This window comes from Leptosomus discolor, chromosome 17 (genome assembly GCF_034619465.1).
Source record: "Leptosomus discolor isolate bLepDis1 chromosome 17, bLepDis1.hap2, whole genome shotgun sequence".
In the NCBI taxonomy this organism is placed as follows: Eukaryota; Metazoa; Chordata; class Aves; order Leptosomiformes; family Leptosomidae; genus Leptosomus; species Leptosomus discolor.
Window position 1 is genome coordinate 1,711,678 of NC_141407.1, and position 22,390 is coordinate 1,734,067.

General features: G+C 50.6%; 1 protein-coding gene across 3 annotated transcripts in view; it reads left to right on the top strand.

Moving 5' to 3' along the window:
* The window catches only part of RALGAPB (Ral GTPase activating protein non-catalytic subunit beta), a 63,521-nt gene extending 48,251 nt beyond the window's left edge, over positions 1–15,270 (top strand). For all 3 annotated transcript variants that reach the window (XM_086474630.1, XM_086474629.1, XM_086474628.1), the window contains 7 exons: positions 1,230–1,395; positions 4,463–4,585; positions 5,301–5,437; positions 6,208–6,316; positions 8,596–8,674; positions 9,243–9,391; positions 11,121–15,270. In XM_086474630.1, coding sequence (XP_086330756.1) covers positions 1,230–1,395; positions 4,463–4,585; positions 5,301–5,437; positions 6,208–6,316; positions 8,596–8,674; positions 9,243–9,391; positions 11,121–11,314 — 957 coding nt within the window. In that variant the 3' untranslated portion in view covers positions 11,315–15,270. The remainder of the gene's footprint in view (positions 1–1,229; positions 1,396–4,462; positions 4,586–5,300; positions 5,438–6,207; positions 6,317–8,595; positions 8,675–9,242; positions 9,392–11,120) is intronic.
* Positions 15,271–22,390: the final 7,120 nt, after the last annotated feature.

Genomic DNA, 22,390 nt, shown 5'->3' on the forward strand with positions numbered 1-22,390 from the left:
AGGCCATTTCCCCTTGTTCCGTCGCTTGTTACTAGGGAGAACAGACCGACCCCCGCCTCGCTACAACCTCCTTTCATGTAGCTGTAGAGAGCGATAAGGTGTCCCCTCAGCCTCCTCTTCTTGAGGCTGAACAGCCCCAGATCCCTCAGCCGTTCCTCATGAGAGACATGCTCCAAGTCCTTTCCTAGCTTGGTAGCCCGCCTCTGGACCCCCTCCAGCGCCTCAGTGTCCTTCTTGTAGAGACGGGCCCAAAACTGGACACAGCACTCAAGGTGCGGCCTCACCAGTGCCCAGTACAGGGGCACAATCACGTCCTTGCTCCTGCTGACAGCACCATTGCTGACACAGGCCAGGATGCTGTTGGCCTTCTTGGCCACCTGGGCACACCGCTGGCTCACGTTCAGCCGGCTGTCAATCAACACCCCCAGGTCCCTCTTTGCCCGGCAGCTCTCCAGCCACCCCTCCCCGAGCCTGGAGCTGCTGGGGGTTGTTGTGGCTGAAGTGCAGGACCTGGCACTTGGCCTTGTTGAAGCTCATCCAGTTGGCCTTGGCTCAGCAATCCAGCCTGTCCAGATCCCTCTGTAGAGCTTCCCTGCGCTCAAGCAGATGGACACTTCCACCCAGCTTGGTGTCACCTGCAGACTTACTGAGGGTGCACTCCATCCCCTCGTCCAAATCGTTGATAAAGATGTTAAACAGGAGTGGCCCCAGTACTGAGCCCTGGGGGACACCGCTCATGACCAGCTGTCAGCTGGACTTAACTCCATTGACCACAACTCTCTGGGCTCGGCCGTCCAACCAGTTTCTCACCCAGCAAAGCGTACGCCGCTCCAAGCCAAGAGCAGACAGTTTCTCTAGGAGAACACTGTGGGGAACAGCGCCAAATGCCTCGCTAAAGTCGAGGGAGATGACATCCACAGCCTTTCCCTCATCCAACGAGCGGGTCACCCTGTCATAGAGGGAGATCAGGTTTGTTAAACAGGACCTGCCCTTCAGATGGCAATGATGGCAGAAAGACAAGTTGATCAAATAGGACATTGCCAAGCAGGAGGAGGCTGGGCAGCAGGGAGTAGCGTCCATGTAGAAAGTCTGGGGTTCCACGCTTGCTGAATAGCTGTATTTGGGCAAAACCATGTTGATGACATGAAATTGTAATTAAAAAAGTGTGGAGGAAGACGGCTGCTTCCTGGAGTCTCCTGTACCTACCACGGTGCTGCTGGTTGTTTCAGATCCTGAAGAACATGGAGTCTTCCAGAATTGTTCAGCCACACTTCCTGGAGTTTTTGCTGTCTCTTGGCTGGTCCGTTGATGTGGGGAGGCACCCTGGGTGGACTGGCCACGTCTCAACAAGCTGGTCAATCAATAGCTGCAGTGACGAAGAGGGACCTGAGCAAGGTAAGACATAATGAATGGTGTAACATTAAATTAAAATGTTTAGACTCCTTTAGGAGACAATGAGTTTAAAATTTCTTACTACTGGATACCTGTCTGAGCACTTGCACTTTTTTTTTGATAAATGCTGATGTTTACTAGAAAGAAATGTGTACATATTAGATTAAGCTTCAAGTCAAACTGAGCAAAATTAGTGTTTGTATTTTGAGGGGAGGAAGTAGCCTCAGCAGGAAATACCTTTGTGCTCTATTTTTCGCAGACTCGATGAGTCTTTAACGTATTTTCCAAAACCAGTATTCAGGTGAAATTGGATACAGATTGTGCCACGTTTTGGCAAATAGACATGAAATGCTGTGCGATTTTTAGTGTTCTGTAAGTAGATTAAAATGAGATGCTGATGAGTAAGTTACCCTTGTAATTGTTCTTGGTAGGAAGTAATGAAAACAAGCTGCTGTTTGTAGGTCACGGTGGTTGGAGCCCACATGCAGCTCTTCTGTCCTGCTTAATTTACTCTGCTTTTTTTCCACTAGAGCAGCTCTTCCTCTGGGCTTGTCATATACCACCCTCTCCCCATTCTGTCAGCCAAAATGATCCTCAGGGCGGTGAACTGCTATCCCAGGATAGTGAACTGGAGGTTGGGTTAGTTTCTGCCTTGAACAACTTAATCGCATTACCTGGGATTCCAATAGTGTCTGGGTTGGCTTCAATGTGGTTCATGGTCGCTACTTCAAGAGCCAGACCTTTTCTTTGTGATCTTCAGAGCCTCAGCCTTCTGCTGTGGGCCGCACAAAGGCATTGAACAGGCTGGTCCCCCTTGTTCAATGTCTTTGCTCTGGCATTTGCATCAGGTGCAACACCATTACTGCTGCAGTTGCTTAAGCAGCAGCTCTTGCTCTACTGTCCCTTCACTGTGCCTTAGAAATGTTGCTGGCCAACTAAAGGCTTCTCCGTTCACTTGTAGGATAAAACTGCAAATGATAGAAGGCTTGAAATGTGGGGGAAAGGTTAAGAGAGCAGGGGCATGGCTTTCTCTGAACACGTCAGAAGAGTTTACAAAATGGCCAGGTCTTGGTTTAATTTTCCTTTGAGAACAGGGTCAGACTGTGATTTACTCGGAGGCAGAGCCCTCTCCCTTCCCTTTGTGGCTGGCTTTGTCAGTATGGCTCTGTGGAAGGCAGTGCCTGAATTAATGAGGTAACCTGTTTTGATGTAGGCTTTTTAACTTGGATTTTTTTCAGCAATTTGGATTAGATCACAGACCACCAAATAGTTGCATTAGTTCAACTAATTGGGGGAAGAAGGAACAGCAAAAGCATAAGCAGTGGCTAAAAAAATGAAATGGTAGATTTAAAGTAGACTTGGACCAAGTTGTGAAGATTGCTTGCTTTGTTTTCTCCTCTGCTCTTTGCTGTGATTAAAGCTGTTTATTTTATTAAATGTACTTTCTCTGTAGATGTCTCTGATCAAAAACCCATTCAGGAGTCTAGTATCCTGGCCTGTATCAGTAGTAGTGTGGCCAGCAGGAGCAGGGAAGTGATCCTGCCCCTGCACTGGGCACTGGTGAGGCCGCGTCTTGGATACTGTGTGTGGTTTTGGGCCCCTCCCTGCAAGAAGGACACTGAGGGGCTGGAGCGTGTCCAGAGAAGGGCAACGAAGCTGGTGAAGGGTCTGGAGAGCAGGTCTGGTGAGGAGCGGCTGAGGGAACTGGGGTGGTTTAGTCTGGAGAAGAGGAGGCTGAGGGGAGGCCTTATGGCTCTCTACAGCTACCTGAGAGGAGGTTGCAGCGAGGTGGGGTTGGACTCTTTTCCTAAGTAACAAGTGACAGGACAAGAGGAAACAGCCTCAAGTTGCGCCAAGGGAGGTTTAGATTGGACGTTAGGAAGAATTTCTTCACCAAAAGGATTGTGAAGCCCTGGAACAGGCTGTCCAGGGAAGTGGTGGAGTCACCATCCCTGCAAGTATTTAAAAGACGTGTAGATGTGATGCTTAGGGACATGGTTTAGCGGTGGGCTTGGTAGTGCTGGAATAGTGTTGGACCTGATGATCTTAAGGGTCTTTTCCAACTTAAATGATTCTAGCGTCTTATGATTCTAGAATAGCTTCCAGTGAGACATGATTAAAATAAATTCACAGGCATATGCTTTGGTTTTGTTTCCCTGCACACCCCCAAAAGCAAAGAAGTTCTTCAACAGTTGGGTTCAGGTTGTGGTGCTGCTCCCTGAGAGCTATGGACCAGAGAAGCAGGAGCGCTCCCCTGCTGGTGCAGCATGGCTCGGAGGCTCCTGCGTGTCTCTGGCCACCTTTGTCCAGCATGCTGAGTTTCACTGCTCTGTTGGTTTTGCTGAGGCAGCTGTCCTAGGAACCCTTCTGTAAATAGTTCAGTTTGAAGTCCTTACTTGTCTTCCTGGAGGCGGTGTGGGGGAGGAAAAGGTGGGAGGGTGTGTTGTAATTTACTTACTGCAAGGCTCCACCAAAGAACTATTTTCTCTTTGGGCTGTGAAGGCCTGATGTACTGGTCAACTGTGATGAAGCAGTAAACGGGGGCTGAGAACAAGGAACTTTCTTGCATTTGGTTTGATTCAGGAGAGCTTTTTTCTAACTCTCCTTGGCAGAAGAAAAGACACAAAGGAGAGTGTAGAAACTGGCTTGAATTCTACAATAGTATCAGACCGAAGTTACAAATGTTAGAATCTTTTGGAAATTTAATGACTAACTGAATGATGCTTGTTAGAGGGAATGGTTAGATATAGCTCCTAGATGAATTCTTGTGACAGACGTGCTTGCCAGAGTACTCAGTCTGAGGGAAATAGGGTATGCGATACAATGGAAATGTGTTTGAAATAAACCCTTTCCCAACCCAAAATGCCATTTCCTTCAAGATGACAAAACAGTTTATCTGAGAATGGTTGTTAGGCATGAGATTTGACTGTGAGGTCTTCTCATTCTAAAATGAGATTGGCATGATTTCTTCTCATTGATTGCACCTTGTATTTGCAGGTCTTCTCCTGAGGCAGTGTATAAAGAGGCAGAGCTTCCTTTTGACTGAACTTTCATTTTGTATCCATTTCAGATGATCTAATTATTTCAGAAGATGTTGGGGCAAGTATCTTCAATGGGCAGAAGAAGGTGCTGTATTATGCGGATGCCCTGACAGAAATAGCTTTTGTTGTCCCATCACCGGTGGAGTCCCTAAGTAAGATCACTTTGTACATACTGTTCACAAAAAACAAATGTTTTTTGTTAGAGAGCATTTTCAGAAGCAGAAACTAAGTAAGTTAACTAGCAGTATGTCTAGCAAGATCCTTGTCAGAAAGCTACTGGTGTTTAAATTGCAACATCCTAGTCCTTAGACTCCATCCTAAGGTGATACCTGTTCTGTGCCCCTTTGTCTCAGTCCAAGCCTCAGTCTATGTCCAGGTTTGCACGGCAGTATTGCTGCTACCCTGGGTGCGTTAGGTTGGACATACGGTTCACTATCAACTGGCAGTGCTTTTCTTTTCCCCTCTCCCATCTTGATGACATGCTCCTACAGCACATGGAGGAGCATGTGCACAACTGCTATGTAGGTGAGCAACAGCTTTCACATCGCTTGCACACTAAAACCAGTGTGCGAAAGTTTCCTGGAATGGAAGGGCTGTGAGGAAATGATAGCCCTAGGGAGGAGGAGACTGTGTTCCGTAGGAAGTGAATGGGACACCTCTTAATCCATAGGGAGTGCTTTAATTGCAGTCTCTTTCTGGAGTAGCTGGCAGTTGTCCACCGCTGAATCCTATTCCTGCTTTTGGGTGCTCTGTTCACTTGGCTGCAAGTCTATGTGTGTTTAGTTTCAAAAACCTTACATGTGATGACAAGTTAAGGTTTTGGGCAGAAGAAGAGACAAAACCCACCTTTCTTCTTCTGGCTTACAGCTGATTCACTGGAAAGCAATGTCTCTGACCAAGAAAGTGACTCCAACATGGATCTGCTGCCAGGAATATTGAAGCAGCAGCCTCTGACACTTGAACTCTTCCCCAATCATACAGACAATCTTAATCCCTCCCAGCGGGTAAGGCAAAACTTGCATTGAAAAATAGCATTCTTCCCCCAAGAAGCTCACTGGCCACACTACAGCAATTTTCGATAGTATATGATTTAGTTTCCTAGCATTTGGAGCCGTTGATCTTTAACATCTGCTTTGGTCCTGCCAGAATTTGTACATGCAGTATGAGTTTGCAAGTTTACATTAATTAAATATAAAACTTAAACATGCAAAGTGGTAATACTCTGTATATTGAAATCTTGACTACATGCAGGAAGAAGTATATGCAGTATTTACAAAGTAATTCAGACTTGAATCCATGCTTGGAAATTTAGAATGGGTAGAAATGAACACTTTTCATACCTATCCGGTTTAAAATAGTATATGTCAGTCGTGTCTGAGTATCAGGTGTGAAGTTGCTTTTGTATGGTAGCAAAGCAGAAAACCGTGAACTACTGTAACAGCCAAGGATTTACAACTACTTATTTCTTGTATAGAATTCACTTCCAAATGTATATTTAGTTATTGATTGAAGGTCTTTGAGAACACTGAGACAAACTTGAACTAGTTTTTTAGGATTGAGTATCTTCATTTATGTTGAATATAAAAATTGTGGAGACCCAGATTACTGTTTCTCAGTGGGTAGTTCCACTGGAGCTGCCCCGGCTCAGTAGTTGGCAGAGGTTGTACCTGTCTGAGATCTGAAAGACTAAGGAGCAACTGTGGAAATGCTTGTTGGATGCATTACTGCACTCATGATGTTTGCAAATGCTGATCTTCCCTTGTGTTCAAAACAGCTCAGTCCTACTTCCAGATCCAAGAGGGTGCCTCAGGGCCGGACTATTCCACCGATGGGACCTGAAACCAAAGTGTATGTGGTCTGGGTGGAACGTTACGATGATATAGGTGCGTAGAAGTTTTTGTTGTTCACTAAAGTAACAACAGAGCAGGGACCAGAGGAAAAAGTCTGTTCCATTCCTCCATAAAAAGCTAAATTCTTATTCATGTCTGTAACTAACACTTTTAAGATTCTAAAACAGTTCTTTGATATTTGAGTGGTGATCCGAGGGGTGTACGTGAATCAGGCCTGGAGATTATTTTAGCTCCGGTGGTACCTGTGAAATGCCATCATGCGCCTTCTTAAGCTTAACACGCAAGGCAAGTGTGCACCCCTGGTTTGGAGTTCCCCACAGCTGCTGTCTCCTCAGGGTGGATCTGTTGTTCTTCCTTTCAAAAAATGACTTCTGGCACCTGCTGCTTCTGTGCTGAAGGGATCATCAGCCTTCTTGGTTTGATGGGACCTTTAAAACTTTCTGTTCTGTCTTGCAGGAGGGTAAATTTATTCTGTGCTCCAGGGGCCGTTTTGTGCTATGCTGTCCAACTGCCTTTCTGCACCTTTGTTCAGCCAGGGCCCTGCTCGTCATGAGCTTGGTGTTTCTGACTCTGGGTACCGGCTGCCCTGGGAGAGACCCAGCTTTGCCCATCCTGTTAGAGCTGTGGCACGGGCAATGGTGGGCAGCTGGCTACTAGACTTGAGGAGCCCTTTGTTCCCAAGAACTTCTTGTGTGCCGGTTCTAAGCCGTGGCCTGGCTTTAGCGCTGTGCTGGAGCCTCTCTGTGCTGGCCTAGCCCCGCAGAGCCTCTAACACTGGCCAGTAACAAATATTTTGTTCTATCTTTTGATTTCTAATCATGGTTCCTGGTCTGGCAGTAAGAGTGGACCTTAATCAAGCCCTTAGCTCCTCCCAGAGGAAAGCAACCAAGAGAATGAGAGGGAACAAGAGGAAGCTTCTTGTAAAGTCTAGATGTAAATTCTCAAGACCACCACCAGAGCACATTCCTCAGAGTCTTACTGGGATCAGGAGGCAGACATCAAGTTATGCAGCATCGTTTGCTTATCCAGACATTGCCACAGAGGGTGTTCCCCTGGCTCCAGGAGTCCCTCAGCCGCTGCAGTTCCTAAACTGGTGTCCCTGGCCCACTTCTTCCTTAGGTGGCAGCTGAAGCCAGCTCACTGCAGAGGCAGCAACTACAACAGTGCTACACATGCATGTTTCTGCTTGACTGCTTTCAGCAGCTGTAGGAATCTCCCAAAGCTCTGGGCCTGAAGCTGAAGGAATTTGTTTGTGAGCCTCAGTAACCACGGCAGTTGGATTTGGTGGGGGAGGGGGTGCTCTTGAAAGTGTCTTCTAGCCCAGAGCCTTTGCCTTACACTCCTTATGTTCTTGGCTATTGCCCTGTGCTTCTGGTACATCTTTGAATCTGGACGGTGGGAAAGCTGTCCCTTTATCGTCTGGGCTATCGCCTCTGTGCCAACTGCCTGCCCTGCCTCTTGCTGCATCTCAAAGCCCTTCTGTGACCCTCAGGGCTCTCCCTCTGCTAGCTCCAGCTTTTGTGTGCTGTTAGCATCCCAGCCCCCATGGCAAAAGGTGTTTTTGGGCCTTACACTCTTTCTGCTGGAAGAGGTGGCGACACTGTCCTGCTGTCTGAGCTGTCCTGCTGTCTGAGTTGTGCTTTTGTGAATGACTCTTAACATCTCTCCCAGTTCCTGCCCCTAAACAAGGCAGTGGGAAGTGCCACATCCCCTTCCAGGGGTCCGAGTTCTTACTTCCTCCTCTTGCACCTTCATTATCCAGTTGTTACCACGTGCGTGGCAGCAGAGTGGTCAGTCATGGTGAGGATCTACAGAGCTTGGATTTGAGGAATGATACCATGTTTGTTGGAGCGGGGCTCAAGGGAGCTATAGATGTGAGCAGTGGGGGTGTTTAAAATTCCCAGCACTATTCTTGAGGCTGATTACTTGTAGATAGGTAAAGGTGCTCTTGAATAATAATTCGAAAGCTTTTTTTTGTGATTGAAGTACTTTGCATCCTTCCTGCTTTCACTGTTCCTCCAGGGATTTTTGACCTTTGGGATTGAGAGAATTGAGGGTCTGGGACCTGTGTTACCTAATCTGTTGAGCACAGGATGGCTGAGGTGTGTCTATACACTCTGTGAATGCCTAACCTTAAAACCAACCAAAGGCTTTGCATCGCTAGCAGTGCAAGAACATCCATGGTTAAATGCTTAAGGACTGCATGGTTTTGACTGACCATAAATAATCTTTCTTTTTACAAACACAAACCGAAAAAAAAAACCAACAAACTGGGTTCGATAAACTTTATTCAGTGCATCCTCTTCTTACAGAAAACTTCCCCCTCCCTGATCTGGTGTCTGAGACTAGCACTGGTGTGGAAACTACAGCCAACAGTAGCACTTCCCTAAGGTAAGACTACCTTTATTTTCATTGTTTTTCTTGATTCTTGCAGACAACAGTTTAGGCTGCACTTTAGAAAAAGTTATGACTGAGATTATTTGCATTCTTCAGCTTTCACAGCCAATCCTGAAAATGCTAGGCAGTCATGCTGAGAGAGACAGATGAGTTTCATCAGTTGATTTTTTTGTTGTTGTTGTTGAAAAAATGAAAGAGCTTTTCATATCACTGCAGTTTAAACATAAATTGAGGAACAGAAAATGTGTGGGTTTTATCTTGAGTCTGGGATTAGCCTCTCTCCTGATGTGCTCCCTTGTGAGGTGGTTAATGCAGCATACATGTCATGAGGCTTAAAGCCCTATCTGCAGGACTCTCAAATTCTGTGGTGACAGAAGATCATCGAAACAGCATAGTTGATAGAACCATCTGAAGTCCAGAATATGTGCACAGGAGTCCCCCTGGTTTAGCCTCAAAACATCTTTTAACATTCTTTTAACACTTAAAGTGGTCATTTTTCATGTATAGATTAATTGAAACAGTGCTATAAATCTGATTTAACAGTTTTGTTTTTTCCCTTAAGATCTACCATTCCTGAGAAGGAAGTTCCTGTGATCTTCATCCATCCTTTAAACACTGGCTTATTCAGGATAAAGCTACAAGGAGCAACTGGGAAATTCAATATGGTTATCCCACTGGTGGATGGAATGATAGTCAGTAGGAGAGCACTTGGTAAGCTAAAGATTTTTAGGAACACTCATTTTGATTTGGGGTTTTTTTTTAGTAATAATATACTCACAAAATACATGGTCTGGAACGTTTCACTGGAAAACATATTGGGCATGGCAGAACAAAATAAAAACACGCTTTTTGCAGCAAGCATGGTAGCAGGAACAGCAGAGGGAGCAGGTGGTCAGCGTTTGGCTGACAGCACAGCAGGGCTCCTCTGCAGTTGTAGCTGGAGAGAAGCGAAGAGCTGGAACTAGTAATGGTGGAAGGAGAAGGAAATGCCTGTTATTTAGGTAAGAAGGATCAGAAACATGACCCTAATGCGTTGAGAGCCAAGGGGCTGGTGCTGGTTGACTGCCAGAGAGTGCTGCTGAATTTTGGACTGTGCTGGCATGCTGTGGGTGTTCCTTCTGGTTTAGAAGCCAGACAGTGATTAAAAGCCACAGCAACTGAGGATTTTCTAATGTTTTCAGTAAAGATACTTAATGTGCTACACAGGCATGTGCTAACAGGGGCCCGTATGTGCTGTCTGCCTCGTCCCGTCTGCCTGGACGGGTCGTGGAGCTGTCTTACTGCCTGTGCTGCTGTGCTTCAGGGCTGGCAGTCTCACTCCGGGGAGAGCAGCTCACAAGGCAGAGGGAAGCGAATAAGCGAACATTAGGACGCTTGTACATAACCATAAAGCTAACGTTGTAGGGGTCTGTTTGGGGTGACTTTCAGGTTCTGGTTTTTGCATGCTTCCTTCAGTGATGGGGAAATTGAAGCCAGACTGGGCCTTTAAATAACACTTGTGAATTCAGCTGATGACAATGACTTGTACTGAAAAAGGATCAGGTGTATTTTCCAGTTGGGTTGGCTTTTCAGCTGCATCAGGACTATTAATATAACTAAATTTGTCTTGTCTCGAAGTTCAGCAGATGTGGTTTGTGTGCAGTCAGGAAGCAAGTCCTCTAAATAGGGAAGATGCTGTTTCTGCCTGTAAGAAAGTGCTTGTGAAACAGCACTAGGTTGACAGACACGTACTTCATTAGAGGCATATGAATTTCAGTTCAGAGTAAGTCCACTGCCAGCTTTGACCAAATGTTGCTGCTTTGGTTCCTGACCTTCTCCTCCCTGCCATGTACAGCAGCATGGGTTAGAGCAGTAACACCAGTGGCAAAGCAGCGAGGGAAAGAGAAACACACTTCCAGCCACAACCCAGCAAATCTTTGCTCATCTGCTGTTCCAAGGGGACAGCTCTGCAATTCCTACTGGAAAAAAGTCCTGATGGGTGTTTCTTACCCTGAAGGCTTCCCTGGCATTACCTGGTGCAACTCCAGGGCCCACCCGAGCTCGGTGTGTCCTCGTGTGGTGTGGCCAGGGGCTGGAGCACTGTGATTCCTGCGTTAGCTACCCTGGATTCTTTCCCCTCTTGGTCCTGAGTGTGCTGTTGCAGGCAGTTGCTTGGCTCTGGCAAAGCAGGGAAATCATTCTCCTCCTCCAGGCAGTTTAGGGCACCACTGACTTAGGCCCTTTCTTAGACATTTTTCACAGTAAAGTGTCCTTACAGGCCTGGGGGACTGTGGTTATCTGTACCAACTGCTCGTTGAGAAAAGTTCTTGACTTGGTGGGACTGAGCATCTCCCTTGTGTTTGTAGATGGGACAGAACCCAACATTGTCTTTAGCTGCGAAGCCAGCAAAGGGAATCAGACTTGAATTTGTTTAAACTTGATTCAAATGTTTCTTTTTCAGGTTTTTTAGTGAGGCAGACGGTAATAAATATTTGTCGGAGAAAGAGGCTGGAAAGTGATTCATACAACCCCCCACATGTCCGCCGAAAACAGAAAATAGCAGACATTGTCAATAAATATCGGAACAGGCAGCTGGAGCCAGAATTTTATACCTCGCTTTTCCAGGAGGTTGGGCTCAAGAACTGCAACCCCTAGGTCGTTATCCTCCCGGGACAATTAGATCAGAGCTTGGTGGCTACAGTAATGAAAACAGTTAAATAACAACAACAAATTTCCTCAGCCCTCCGGAATTCAGGAAATTGTATTCTAGCACAAGTCAGCAGATACCATGTGGGAGGAATGAGAAATGAATCCAAAACACTGCAGTTGGGATATTGACTTAATTTGCCTACCCTCAAAAGATTACATAATTCCAGTCTTCCTGGATGCTAGCAACATAATCTCTTCACCCAATCATCTATTCCTGACTAATTAGGAACTGTAAGTGTCTCATTCTGTGAGAGGAACACAATCAAAACAAAGCCATCTCTGCATATGAGGATGGAAAACAAAATACAAACAAACCTGTCTTCAGGCTTCTCACTACAGCCACGTGTGGAAGGAGAAGGGAGCAGGACCTCTCCTTTGAGGAGAGTCCGTTTCAGAGCATCACCTTTCCCTCCAAGAACTTAAAAGACATTTCAGCCCCCCTTCAGAGCGCCACAGGAGATCCTTCACTGCTTGTAACCGATTTGTGTATCAAAAGCAAGAGGAGGAAAATTGCTTGGAAGCATCAGGTCGTGAAAACCATAGCCAAGATGCTGTATGTTACAGTTCCCTCCGTGGCTGGGCCTGAGTCCATCTGCGTGCGAGATTTGTCATGCTGGCAATGAACCACACCCGAAATGACCTGACTTCCCAACATAAGTGGTTACTAGGTGAGAGCTCTTGGTAATATAAGAAACAGTTTAGGACTTTCAGGTCTGTTGCAAAATGTCACATTTAATTTTAGTAGCTTGAATTTTTTAAAAATTTTTTTTAATGCAACTACTTAATTTATTTTGAAGTGTCTGTGTCATCTACTCACCGTTTCCATAAAAAGCATAAACATCACTTAATTTCCTTCCATGGGATTGAAATCTGAGATTCTGGGGCTGCCTCCTGCCTGACATTTATAGCATAAGCAGTTTTCGCAGCTTCTACAACACTTTTCAGAAGCTTCTGTTAAACAGACTTAAACAACTCAAAAAGAAAATTCAAGAATTCTTCGTTTTCCCCATTAACTTGCCGTTCCATGAAAGCCCCTTTGGAGTTATGATGTAAAATTGGTTTGAATCCACTGTGCTTTCTCGTGCTCAGCAGCAGTGCTTCCCTTTCACCTAGGTCAGGAGTTTTAATTTTCAAACTGGATTTCACATGTTCAGGACTTGAAGGATGTGCTGGGAAAAGAGGTTTCCAGCTGCAGGTTTAATACTGGGAATCTCAAGGCTGCAGTGGGCGCTGGCAGCCTTGGGAGCGCTCTACGCCTCCCGGCGCAATCTCAGCGTGTGTTGCAGCAGGGAACCACCGCCGGGCTCCCAGGTGGGTGCAGCCTGCGATGGCTGGTGGCAGCACGTGTCGTTCTCCTTCCGGTGAGCGGGTAAGGTACGGGTATGAGTGTGAGCAGGAATTTGGGGAGCTCCTCACATTATTCCTGAGGTGTTTTTATTAGCTTTTTAATATGCATTGCAGTAATACCTGTCAGTCATTTAATTTTGATATTTCAGAGTTACCTTTTGCAACAGTTCTGACCTGAAACAGTCTTTAATTGTTTCATTACAACTTACCTGCGAAGGACGTACCCTGATCCTGTCTTCTCATGTGGTTTTTCACAAAGATTTAGTGGAAACACAGGCCCCTAAAAATAACATGTGAAAGGACTTTCAGGATGTCAACCCAAGGGGATTTGGGTGACATGTGCTTGTTGCAGGGGACAAGCACACCAGCTTCTCAGCTCAGGAGCTCTGGATTTTGATCCAGATGAATCACAAGTGGAAAAATGAAACCACATAAAGATAACTGCTGTGGATCATGATAGTAAGGGTTGATGGCTGGTCCGTGCTTGCATGATGCCCAGGTTGCAAATGGCAGGAGGAGCTCCAAGGCAGCGCTGGGGTGCATTGGCAAAGTTGTGAAGGGGAGCTTGGACAGCTTCATTGCTCTGCCAGACTCTTGCCAGTATCCATTTAACGCAATGACACTAAATTTACCCACATCTTGTATGTACCTATTGGATCTAATTAATGGCCAAACACACTTTAGTCCACTGATTTAAAGGGCATGACCAATGCATGTGTAACAAATAAACATACCAAGCAATCACACGTCTGCACATCTTCAGTGACGTACCAGCACCCACCTACCATAGCTAAGTGTACGTGACGTGCAGAGTCACTGGTTTGTACGGTAATGAGCTGCAAAAGATACAGACATTGGGGTGCAGACAGGAATGTAAAGATACGGGCATTTGGGGAAACCCGGGCTATTTTCCACAAAGTCCAAGGCAGCCAAGGGGACTACCTGAAAATTTGCTTTTTGAAAAGAAAGCTGAACCATAGTCTTGGGTCTTTTCCATGTTCATCTCAACGATGGGTACAGCACCCACGTGAGCAGTAACAACGGTGAGAGCAAGGCAGCTTCTCAGAAGTCGTGAAAGGAGATGCGTCGGGCTGGCGTTGCGCTGCTGAGCCCAGCATCGGGTGTAGGCATTGATGCCGCGCTCGGCTGGAGTTGTAACACCCGCGGGTTAACGCGGCACACCAGTGCTGTCACCTGGCCGTCAGGTTTGGGCTTTGCTGTCTGGGAAGGTGAACCCTCAAGAAAGTCGCAGTTCAGTCTTGCGATTACAGAAACCTGTGACCATCCCGCTGGGTTCGGGCGCCGGCCGCAGCAGCGCGTGCCCTCGGCAGGCCTGTGCTGGGGGAAGGTGTCTGCAAGGCGGGTCCCTCCCGCCCCTGTGCGTGGAGAGGTCTCCGACTCTGTAACAAAATGGAAACCGCCGATTGGGGAATGAAACCCCTGTCCTGTCGCAGTCGGTGCCCAAACTCCAGTGGCTTCAGCCAGTCCAGGGTGCAGCCGTGTGCTTTTTCCCCGAAAGGGTTAGAGCAAATGAGGTTTATCTCAGCTGTGATTGCAAGAACACATTAGTCGAGAGCCCAGACCTTTTATTCATCCCAGACTGCTGTACTGAGTTTTCAGCTGGACGCCTTGCGCGGCTTGGGTTCATGTTCCTGGCCATCACCGGTGACAGGTGCTGACCATGGGCTTGGTGTGTTGGTCGGGGCTCCGCAGGTGACACAGCGCTGCAAAGGCCAAGTTGCAAGTGTTGCAGAGTAACTAAACTGAGATGTTCTCCTTCTGTTCGGGTTCATCATTCAGCCTTTCAATGGTGCAGCAAGAGGGGGGACCATGGTCACCTTGTTAAACACGGTGTCGAAGTTACAGAAAATTTAGTACATTCATAAAGACTCTTTTAAAGAAAAGCATTTTACTGAAAGGTCCTTTTAAAAAAGGCTTCGCAGCCTTACAGCAAATGAGCCGGGAAGGGGATGGTGCCTGTGGAAGCAAAGGTGTCCGTGTGGGCAGCAGCGTGTGCGCGGGCCGTAGGGCAGAGCAGCTCCTCGCTGCCTGCACATGCTGGGTGCTCCACAGGTGACGGCACCTCTGCCCGGCGAGGCTTGGCCTGCCCAGAAAGATGAAAGAACTAAATTTCAATCTAATGGACAAATTTGGTGTGATTTAATGATGGCGTAATTGAGTGGTGTTCTGTGGAGGCCAACACAGACCTCTTCCACATGGATTTTAGCGGGAGCAATTAGAGAATGCCAGACACCATGTGCTTCAAATCATATACAATTTGTATGAATTTCTGTATGTTGCCAAGACATGATCTTTTTGTTCTTATTGTATTTTTCTGTAAATATTCCTGGCGCTAAGTTGTAAAGTAAAGGCAAAATGTAAATATGAAGATGTGAACTATGTTCCCTTGTCTCTAGTACTTTATCTCTTACTTGTTTAGGGAAGGCACACAAAGGCTTGTTTGTATTTATGCCAATTCTTTGTCCAGGAGAAACACATCAAATACTGAATGTAACACAATTAGTCCAATAAATTTTAAAGATTCTTATCTAGTACCTTTGCATTGTCAGTTTTTAATATTTTCCAACGCCTTTGGTTGAAATGATCGGCCAATAGAGGTGTTTCCCAGGGAAACAGCAGACGTAGTAACACAGTGAAGTCGCGCACCCTCTGCTACGCAGCAGCTATGGTAACGGTGCCCCAGCGTGGGTTTAAGGAAGTCACGTTGTGTCTCGGCAGTGTGGGGAATGAGGAGATGGAAACGCCACTTCTAAAGGGAGACCCGATGCTCCTGCGATGCAAATGTTGTCCGGTTGCTCCTGCGAGCGGGACGGGGAAGCTGCTGCGGTGAAGCCGCATGGTTCAACCACAGCACCGAGCCCTGCACGGGTGGGACAGCTCTTCTGTGCGGGTCGGGGATAAAGAATTTGACTTCAGTTGTTCAGGTTGGGAGAAGGGCTGGGCAGCAGCGCAGGAGAGCCCTGTGTCCTGTGGGGGCAAGGCACCCCCAAGCTCTGAGGAACAAGGGATGCTGCAGGGAGCCCGCGGTAGAGGGTAGGGTTTGCACCTCCAGCATCGGACCGATGCCAAACCACCCGCTGACCATCTCTGAGCTCCCCAGGGAGGTGACGAGCTCTCACTGCCAGCGTGTTCCCTGGGTCAGGGCTGTGGTGTTCGCTCTGGCGGGACCCTGTCCGTGGGTCTCGGTGCTTCCCTGCTGAGGCACGGGGGTGGTTACCTGGTCGTTACCCTGCGTTGTCCCTGGTGCTTCGCCCTTCCAGCAGCTCCTAACGTGCGGTGCTGCCTCCGGGCCGTTAGCCTGGTGTGAGCTGTCCCTGTGTCGAGCGGACAAAACCACTGAACCAACCGTCCCAGAACTTTGACCTTCCCATCGCCCAGTTTGGGTTTCCTGCCGGCTCCCTCTGGGCGCTTCAGCAGGCGCCACCTGCCCAAGCTCCTTGCCACGTCGCTTCCAGGGAGGTTAGGGCAGGTCCCACGCTGAAGAATCAAAGAAATGAGTGATAGGTACCTTTCTCTGCAGACTCAAAGCATAGGGCCAATAGCAGAGAGGGGCTTCTGGGGTGAGTTTTGGGGGCCTGATGCTTTCTCCTTCCTTACGCAGGCAGCAAAAGGTGCTGGGCAGAGCGGTCCGTCCCTCTCCCAGGGGCTGGCAAACCTGGGCTGTCCTTGCCATGCACCCTGCCCGCTGCTGTGGCTTCTCGCTTACTACAGGCTTCCTCCCATTGCTTTCCTGGTGCCTTTTCCCCAATTTTCATTTTGCAGAGCTCAGTTTCTGGCCGTGCTTCAGCCAGGCAGGGAGCTGCTCTTCAGCCGACGTCTGCTGCTCCTCAAAAATCCTTTTCTTTGCTAAAGTTCTCCTAACGCAGGTTTTCAGCCTGACATAGAGGAACTCTGTCCCTGAATAAATGAGCTTGCACTCAGCTGTGCTGAGGGGCAGGTGGTCTGGTGGCAGGTCACCCAACGGCCCAAATCTCTCCCGCCATGTGCTGCCCCTGGGGTGCCACAATCTCACCTTGCACCAGTGCTTGTCACCCCAAGCTACTCCCAACCCCCCACTTTTTTCCCCAGTTTTATTGAGAACTCTGCTGATAGCCCCGAGCTGGGCGTTAGATGCATCTCCCCACCCTGAGCTGTGCCTGTGAGCACGGGGATGCCCACGGCTTTGGAGCCTTACCCTGCCTTCCAGCAGCCTCCGAACCCTCCTGCTGGGACCTGCCTGCAGGTCTGCCAACACGCTGGCCCTGGCGCTGCTGGCGGGAGTGGGATGGCACCCCAGTTCCTTGGCCCCCATGGGATGGCTTGGGGTGCCCAGGGGGAGCTCCTGGAAGGAATAGGGGCTGGTCGGGGGCCTGAAGACACCCTCCCAGCCCAGGACCCTTTGGAGGAGGGGGACTGGGGAGGGATCAGCCACTGCTGAGCTGTTTCGGGAGGCTGGAAAGCCTTAAGGGCCTCAGGTTGAAAGTGTCTTTTCATCAGCAGAGCCTGTGGAAATGGGAGGTGGTTTGTGTGCACAGGGGCTGCGTGGGGGTGCGGTGGTGACCAGACTTCAGCTTCAAGCAAGCCCAGGAGCTCAAAGGCAACTCAAGCAGCTTCCTCAAGCAGGAGAGCCTGGCTGGGAGCAGCACCAAGCAGCTCTTTGGGTGTCCATTTTTCTGTTAACGCTCCTCCCGTGCACTGAAGGTGTTTGATGCCGAGGCAGTGGAGTCATGAACCTGCTGTAGTGCACCAGGGCGTCATTTGGAGGCACCACACAGGCAATTGCTGTAAAACCAGGAGTGACAAATCCAGGGGTGGAGGCAGGAGAGGCCGCGGTGTGGAGCAGCCCAGGGACAGTCGGTCTCGCCCTCCTCCAGGGCAGAAATAAGAATTAATTTCTAATTTGCTGTTAATGAGGGGAGCTGCTCCATGGGGCGTGCAGCAGCCAGCAGCACCCCGCAGCCGTCCTGCATTCCGTGTCCTGCCCACCCTGGGTGAGTGGGAGCTTTGCTGTTGGGGGTGCAGAAGAGACGTCTCATCCCCAGTGCCCTCTGCCATCCTCTTCGTCAGCTCAATTCCTATAAACTTGCCGAGCAGCAGCAGAGGAAACACCGCACACTGACGCCAAATACACCCATTTTTCTCTCCACGGCATGGCTAATTCTGACCACAAATGGAGCCAAATTGTATTACAAATAATTTTCCAAGGTGAAATGTGATTTAGTCACTGCTTTAAGCTGAGAAAATATTATTTGGCTGCTGGCAGTGAACACGTGTCTGCCAGGAGCGGGGGTAAGAGGCTGAAGGTGGAGATGGGCTGACCCATGGCTGCAGGTACCCTCCAGTGCACCCACTTTTGGGCGGGGGGGGGGCGCCAGGGTGTCACCCATGCAGTGCAGGTGCTGTGGGTGTCCCTGGGCTCTGCTCGTGCTGCCAGAGCACCCCAGGAGCATGTCGGTGCCACTGGAGTGTCCCTGGGCAACGTCAATGCTTCCGGGATGTCCCTGGGCTGTGCTAGTGACACTGGGGTGTCCACAGGCCACACTGGCTGGGCATCCCAGAGCTGTGGGTTTGGGTCATTACTGCGACAATGAGCCCCATCACAGCATCATGGAGAGGGGCAGCATGTTGCCATGGAAACCAGGAGAATCCTGGAGGTCTCAGCCTCGGCTTTCAGCTGGGGCAACAGCGTGGCTTTGCATGCTGCTTTGGGGGAACCCTCACTCCCCGCGCTGCTCCGGAAGCTTCAGGCAGCACCCAGGGCACGGCAGTGGCTGAGGGGAGCTGGCTGGGGGCTCGCCTGAGCACACGCGGGGTTTAAACCTGCCTTCTGCTCCCCACCAGAGCTTTATTGTATGTGCTGTGTCACAAACTGCTGCCCTGCCCCTGGGGGCCCAGCGCTGCCTTCAGCCCAGCCAGGGGGTGATGGGATGAGGCGATGCACCGCAGCTCTGGGGCTCACACCAGGTTTTCTTACAAAGGTTTTCCTGGGGAAGGGAGAGATGGGCCAGTTCATCCCAGTGGCGGAGGGAAAAGCTCACTGGGCTGCCCCCAGAGCCAGTGCCGGTGGGACAGGAGGAGCCGTGGTGCCTCAGCACCACCACCTTCACCAGCTCCAGGGGGAACAGCTTTTGGGTGGTAAAACTGCTCCCCACTGCAGGGCAGAGCCCCAGCAGCAACAGGGGTGTCCCAGAGGGGCTGGGGGTACGGGGTGAGCACATGGGTCTGATGGGCACCGCACAGGGGTCCTGTGCTCCCTCCCCATCTTGTCTCAGCCCTGGCCCATACTGGGCTTTGGCTCCCCCAGCACAGGCCACCCATGCCACCTTGCCCACCGCCAGCATCGTCCCCAGCAGCTCCTGCCAGCCACCGTTACCCACCCGTGCCTGCCCTTCCTCCCCCTCATGCTGGGGTGTCCCCCAGCCCCACCACCCTGGCCCCCACGGGTGGGCTGCGGTGAGCCCTGGGGGTGGTGCACCATCAGGAGAGGGGCCCAGGGCAGCCCCCCCCAGCCAGTGTGGTAGGAGGGTGGTCCCCTGCGACCCCCTGTCTGGCCATCCTGCTGCCCAGCCCCTGGAGCACCAGAGGGGTTGGGGGCCAGGGGGGCTGGGGGGGCCCAGAGCAGCCCCTCTGCAGCCCCTGCAGCTCGACGGAGGCTTCCCCGAGCCAGCACCAGGGCTTGTGTCCTGTCAGGCAGGGACAAGGGACAAGTGCCCCCACGCTCCCCCTACAGCCTGTGATAGAAGCACATTTGATGACATTATTAAATGATTCAGTGCATTTTCTGCCTCTTAAAGTACTTAATATACATGCCCATGTGATTCATTATTGTTATTATCTAATAAAAGATTATCTGACTCACTTTCATGTTTCTTCCAATTACAAATTGAAATTGTTCCCACTATGACCTTGCAGCTGCTAGATTTTCTAAAATTAGCCATAATGATGCATTTTACTAAGATAATTAATTAGCTAAACTGAGAAAATTGAGTAGTAGAACTGCTTCACATGCTGCTAATTATCTTTTATTATGTCATCTTTACATGCAAATAAAGAAATATTGTGATTATTTTAAATACTGTTTTCATTAGCTAATATACTTGTTAGCATAGCGATGGCTCGATTCTTCCTCGGCAGCAAGAGCCCTTGGGGACTCTGCTGCTTATTGACTGCAGGACTCTTCCTTTCAGATTAAGAAAATATAGTTACGGTCCAAATTAGGTTTATTTTGTCAATTTATTTCATGGCAGAAACGGCCAGCAGGCAGGAGGGTGTCGGAGATGGCAGGAGGGTGTCGGAGATTGCAGGAGAGCCGGGAGCACCGAGGGCTCCCGCTGAAGGTTGTAGGGCTCCCGGGTGCAGGGAGGGCAGGGCAGGGGCGCTGCCCCCCAGACTCCTCTTCCCCAGGGGCTCTCCTTGCCCAGGGTGTACCCCATGATCCCGAGCCCTGGTCCAGCCATCCTGGAGCAGCTCCTGGCACCTTGTGGGAGTCTGGGGGCGGCTGGGTGGGTGCAGGGCGGGCTCTGTGCACGGTGCTGTGTGGAAACCCTTCGTATCAGACACCCTCCACACGGCCAGGGGTGCTTCGGGGCAGCAGCGCCAGTGTGGCGGGGAGCCTTGCATCCCCCTGCTTCCATCCCAGGGTTCCTGCTCTCAGAGCCAACTGCTTGGCAGGAGCTGGTGTGGGATGCTGAGACCCGCCCTGTTGCTGCCCAGCAACCCTGTGCAGCATCTGCTGGGTTTTCTGCCCCTCGGTTTTATTTTGCCCCATCCCCTCTGTCACTGGTGTCCAGCTGCAGTCCCCTCCCCACGGGCCTGGGGCTGGGTCCTCTGGCCGACAGCCGGGAAAACACCACCTGCCTCTCAGAGGGGCTTTTGGCAGAGCCACCGCTCACTCTGAGGCTGGCAGGGTCCCACCCGTGCTGCTGCCAGCCCTGCCCCGGGGCAGGTCGGGCTGCGGCGCCACAGGTCATGCCAAGCCAGGCATTGACAGTGGGGGCAGGAGCAGCCACGCTTGGGGACCCTGGGACGCGTTCGCACACCCATCGATGGCTCCTGGAGCTGGTTCCCAGCTCACCACTGGCTCGCAGGTGGCAGCTCTTGGAGGGGTTGATGCTGCTGTCCTTGGCTTTGGCACTTGGGTCCCTCCCCTGGCATGGGCAGGACAGAGCGGGGGATGTATTTTGCTCCCTCCAGCCTTTTGCTTGTGAAAACCAGCTATAATTTATACCAGTGGGGAATTTATGGTGGGGGAAAGAGCTCTCTGAGTAGGCGGCTTTGTGTAGCTCTATAACAACCCAGAGGGCCGAACAGGGTTTGAGGAATGGTCATAGGGATGCTTCCTGCTGGCTTACTGGTCCAAATGGTGTCCATGCTGGAGATACAGTGAAGGCAGCACCACAGGGTGCCACGAGTGTCACCGGGCAGAGGCGGCCGCAGTGCCCCGTCCCCCCAGCTGCCACAGGCACAGCCCACGCCGTCGGCAGCTCCAACACGGTGCCTCATGGTGGGTCGTGCTCCAGCACCACAGCGCAGTCGCCAGCAGGGCTACGCACAGGGAAAATACACCCTGGAAATAAACCTGCCTGAGGCCACAGGGTTTAAGTGGTAACTTGACTGTGCCAAAGGAGGAGCTGGTGGCAGTGCCAGCTGTGGGAAGGGGACGGTGCGAGCTCAGACAGGGTGTTTGGGGCCCTGGGACAGCTGGGTGGAGGAGCAGGGCTGGGGCGCAGCGGGGCTGGCCACCAGCATGGCCTCAAAACGGTTCAGATTGGAGCTCCCGGGGAGCACAGGCACAGCCCTGGGCTTGCCTGGCAGGACGGGGCTGCAATGTGGGCCCGGGCAGCGGGGAGCAGCCCTGCCCTGGCATGGCTGCCTGCTTAGTGCACAGGAGCCACAGCTTTCTGCCTGGAAGTGTGAACAGGCAGGCAGGACCTGCTGCCCACATGGCCTGTGGCAAGCCCGGTGAGCCCCATGCTCCTAGGCAGAGCTACTCCAAAATCTCTAGTCCCAATATCTGTCCCCTTGAGGACACTCCCAGCAGTGGCACGGGCTCTGTCCCAGGAGATGTACAGCCTGCTCTGACCCCATGGGTGACCTTGCTTTGGGCAGGGGCTGGGACTAACCATTTCCTGAGGCTCCATCCAGCCTGAAGGACCTCATCACCCCATAAACCTGAGCCTCTGTGGCCCTCGGAGCCCCACACTGTCATGGCGTGGCACTTGCCCAGGAGCCTCAGCATCGGCCCAGCAGTCAGCATGACAGTGGGAGGGCTGGTGGGAACGGTGGTGCCCCCAGCAGCCGCTCGATCCCCTGCCCGGGGCTCCTGGGAACAGATGCGCCCAAGCGAGTGGGAGCAAACGCTGGCTTTGCTGGCCACCAGCCACCCCCCGGGGACAACCCCTGCAGCGCGGCCAGCGAGCTCCAAGCCCGGTGGGTGCAAGAGCGCCGCAGCCCCTGCTGCCACTGCCACAGCCTCTGCCTTCACCCGCCACTACCTTCATTTCCATGTACAGCTTGAAAACTGTCTTGTTTGAAGCTCCCACGTGCTTCAAGAGCATCTTTTGGGGCAGAGCCCCATGTGAGCTCTGTCCCCTGCCCCTCACAGCAGGCAGAGCCCTGCTCCTGCTGCCTGTGTCTGGTGGCATTGCCTGGGACAGCCAAAATGACATGTCTAGG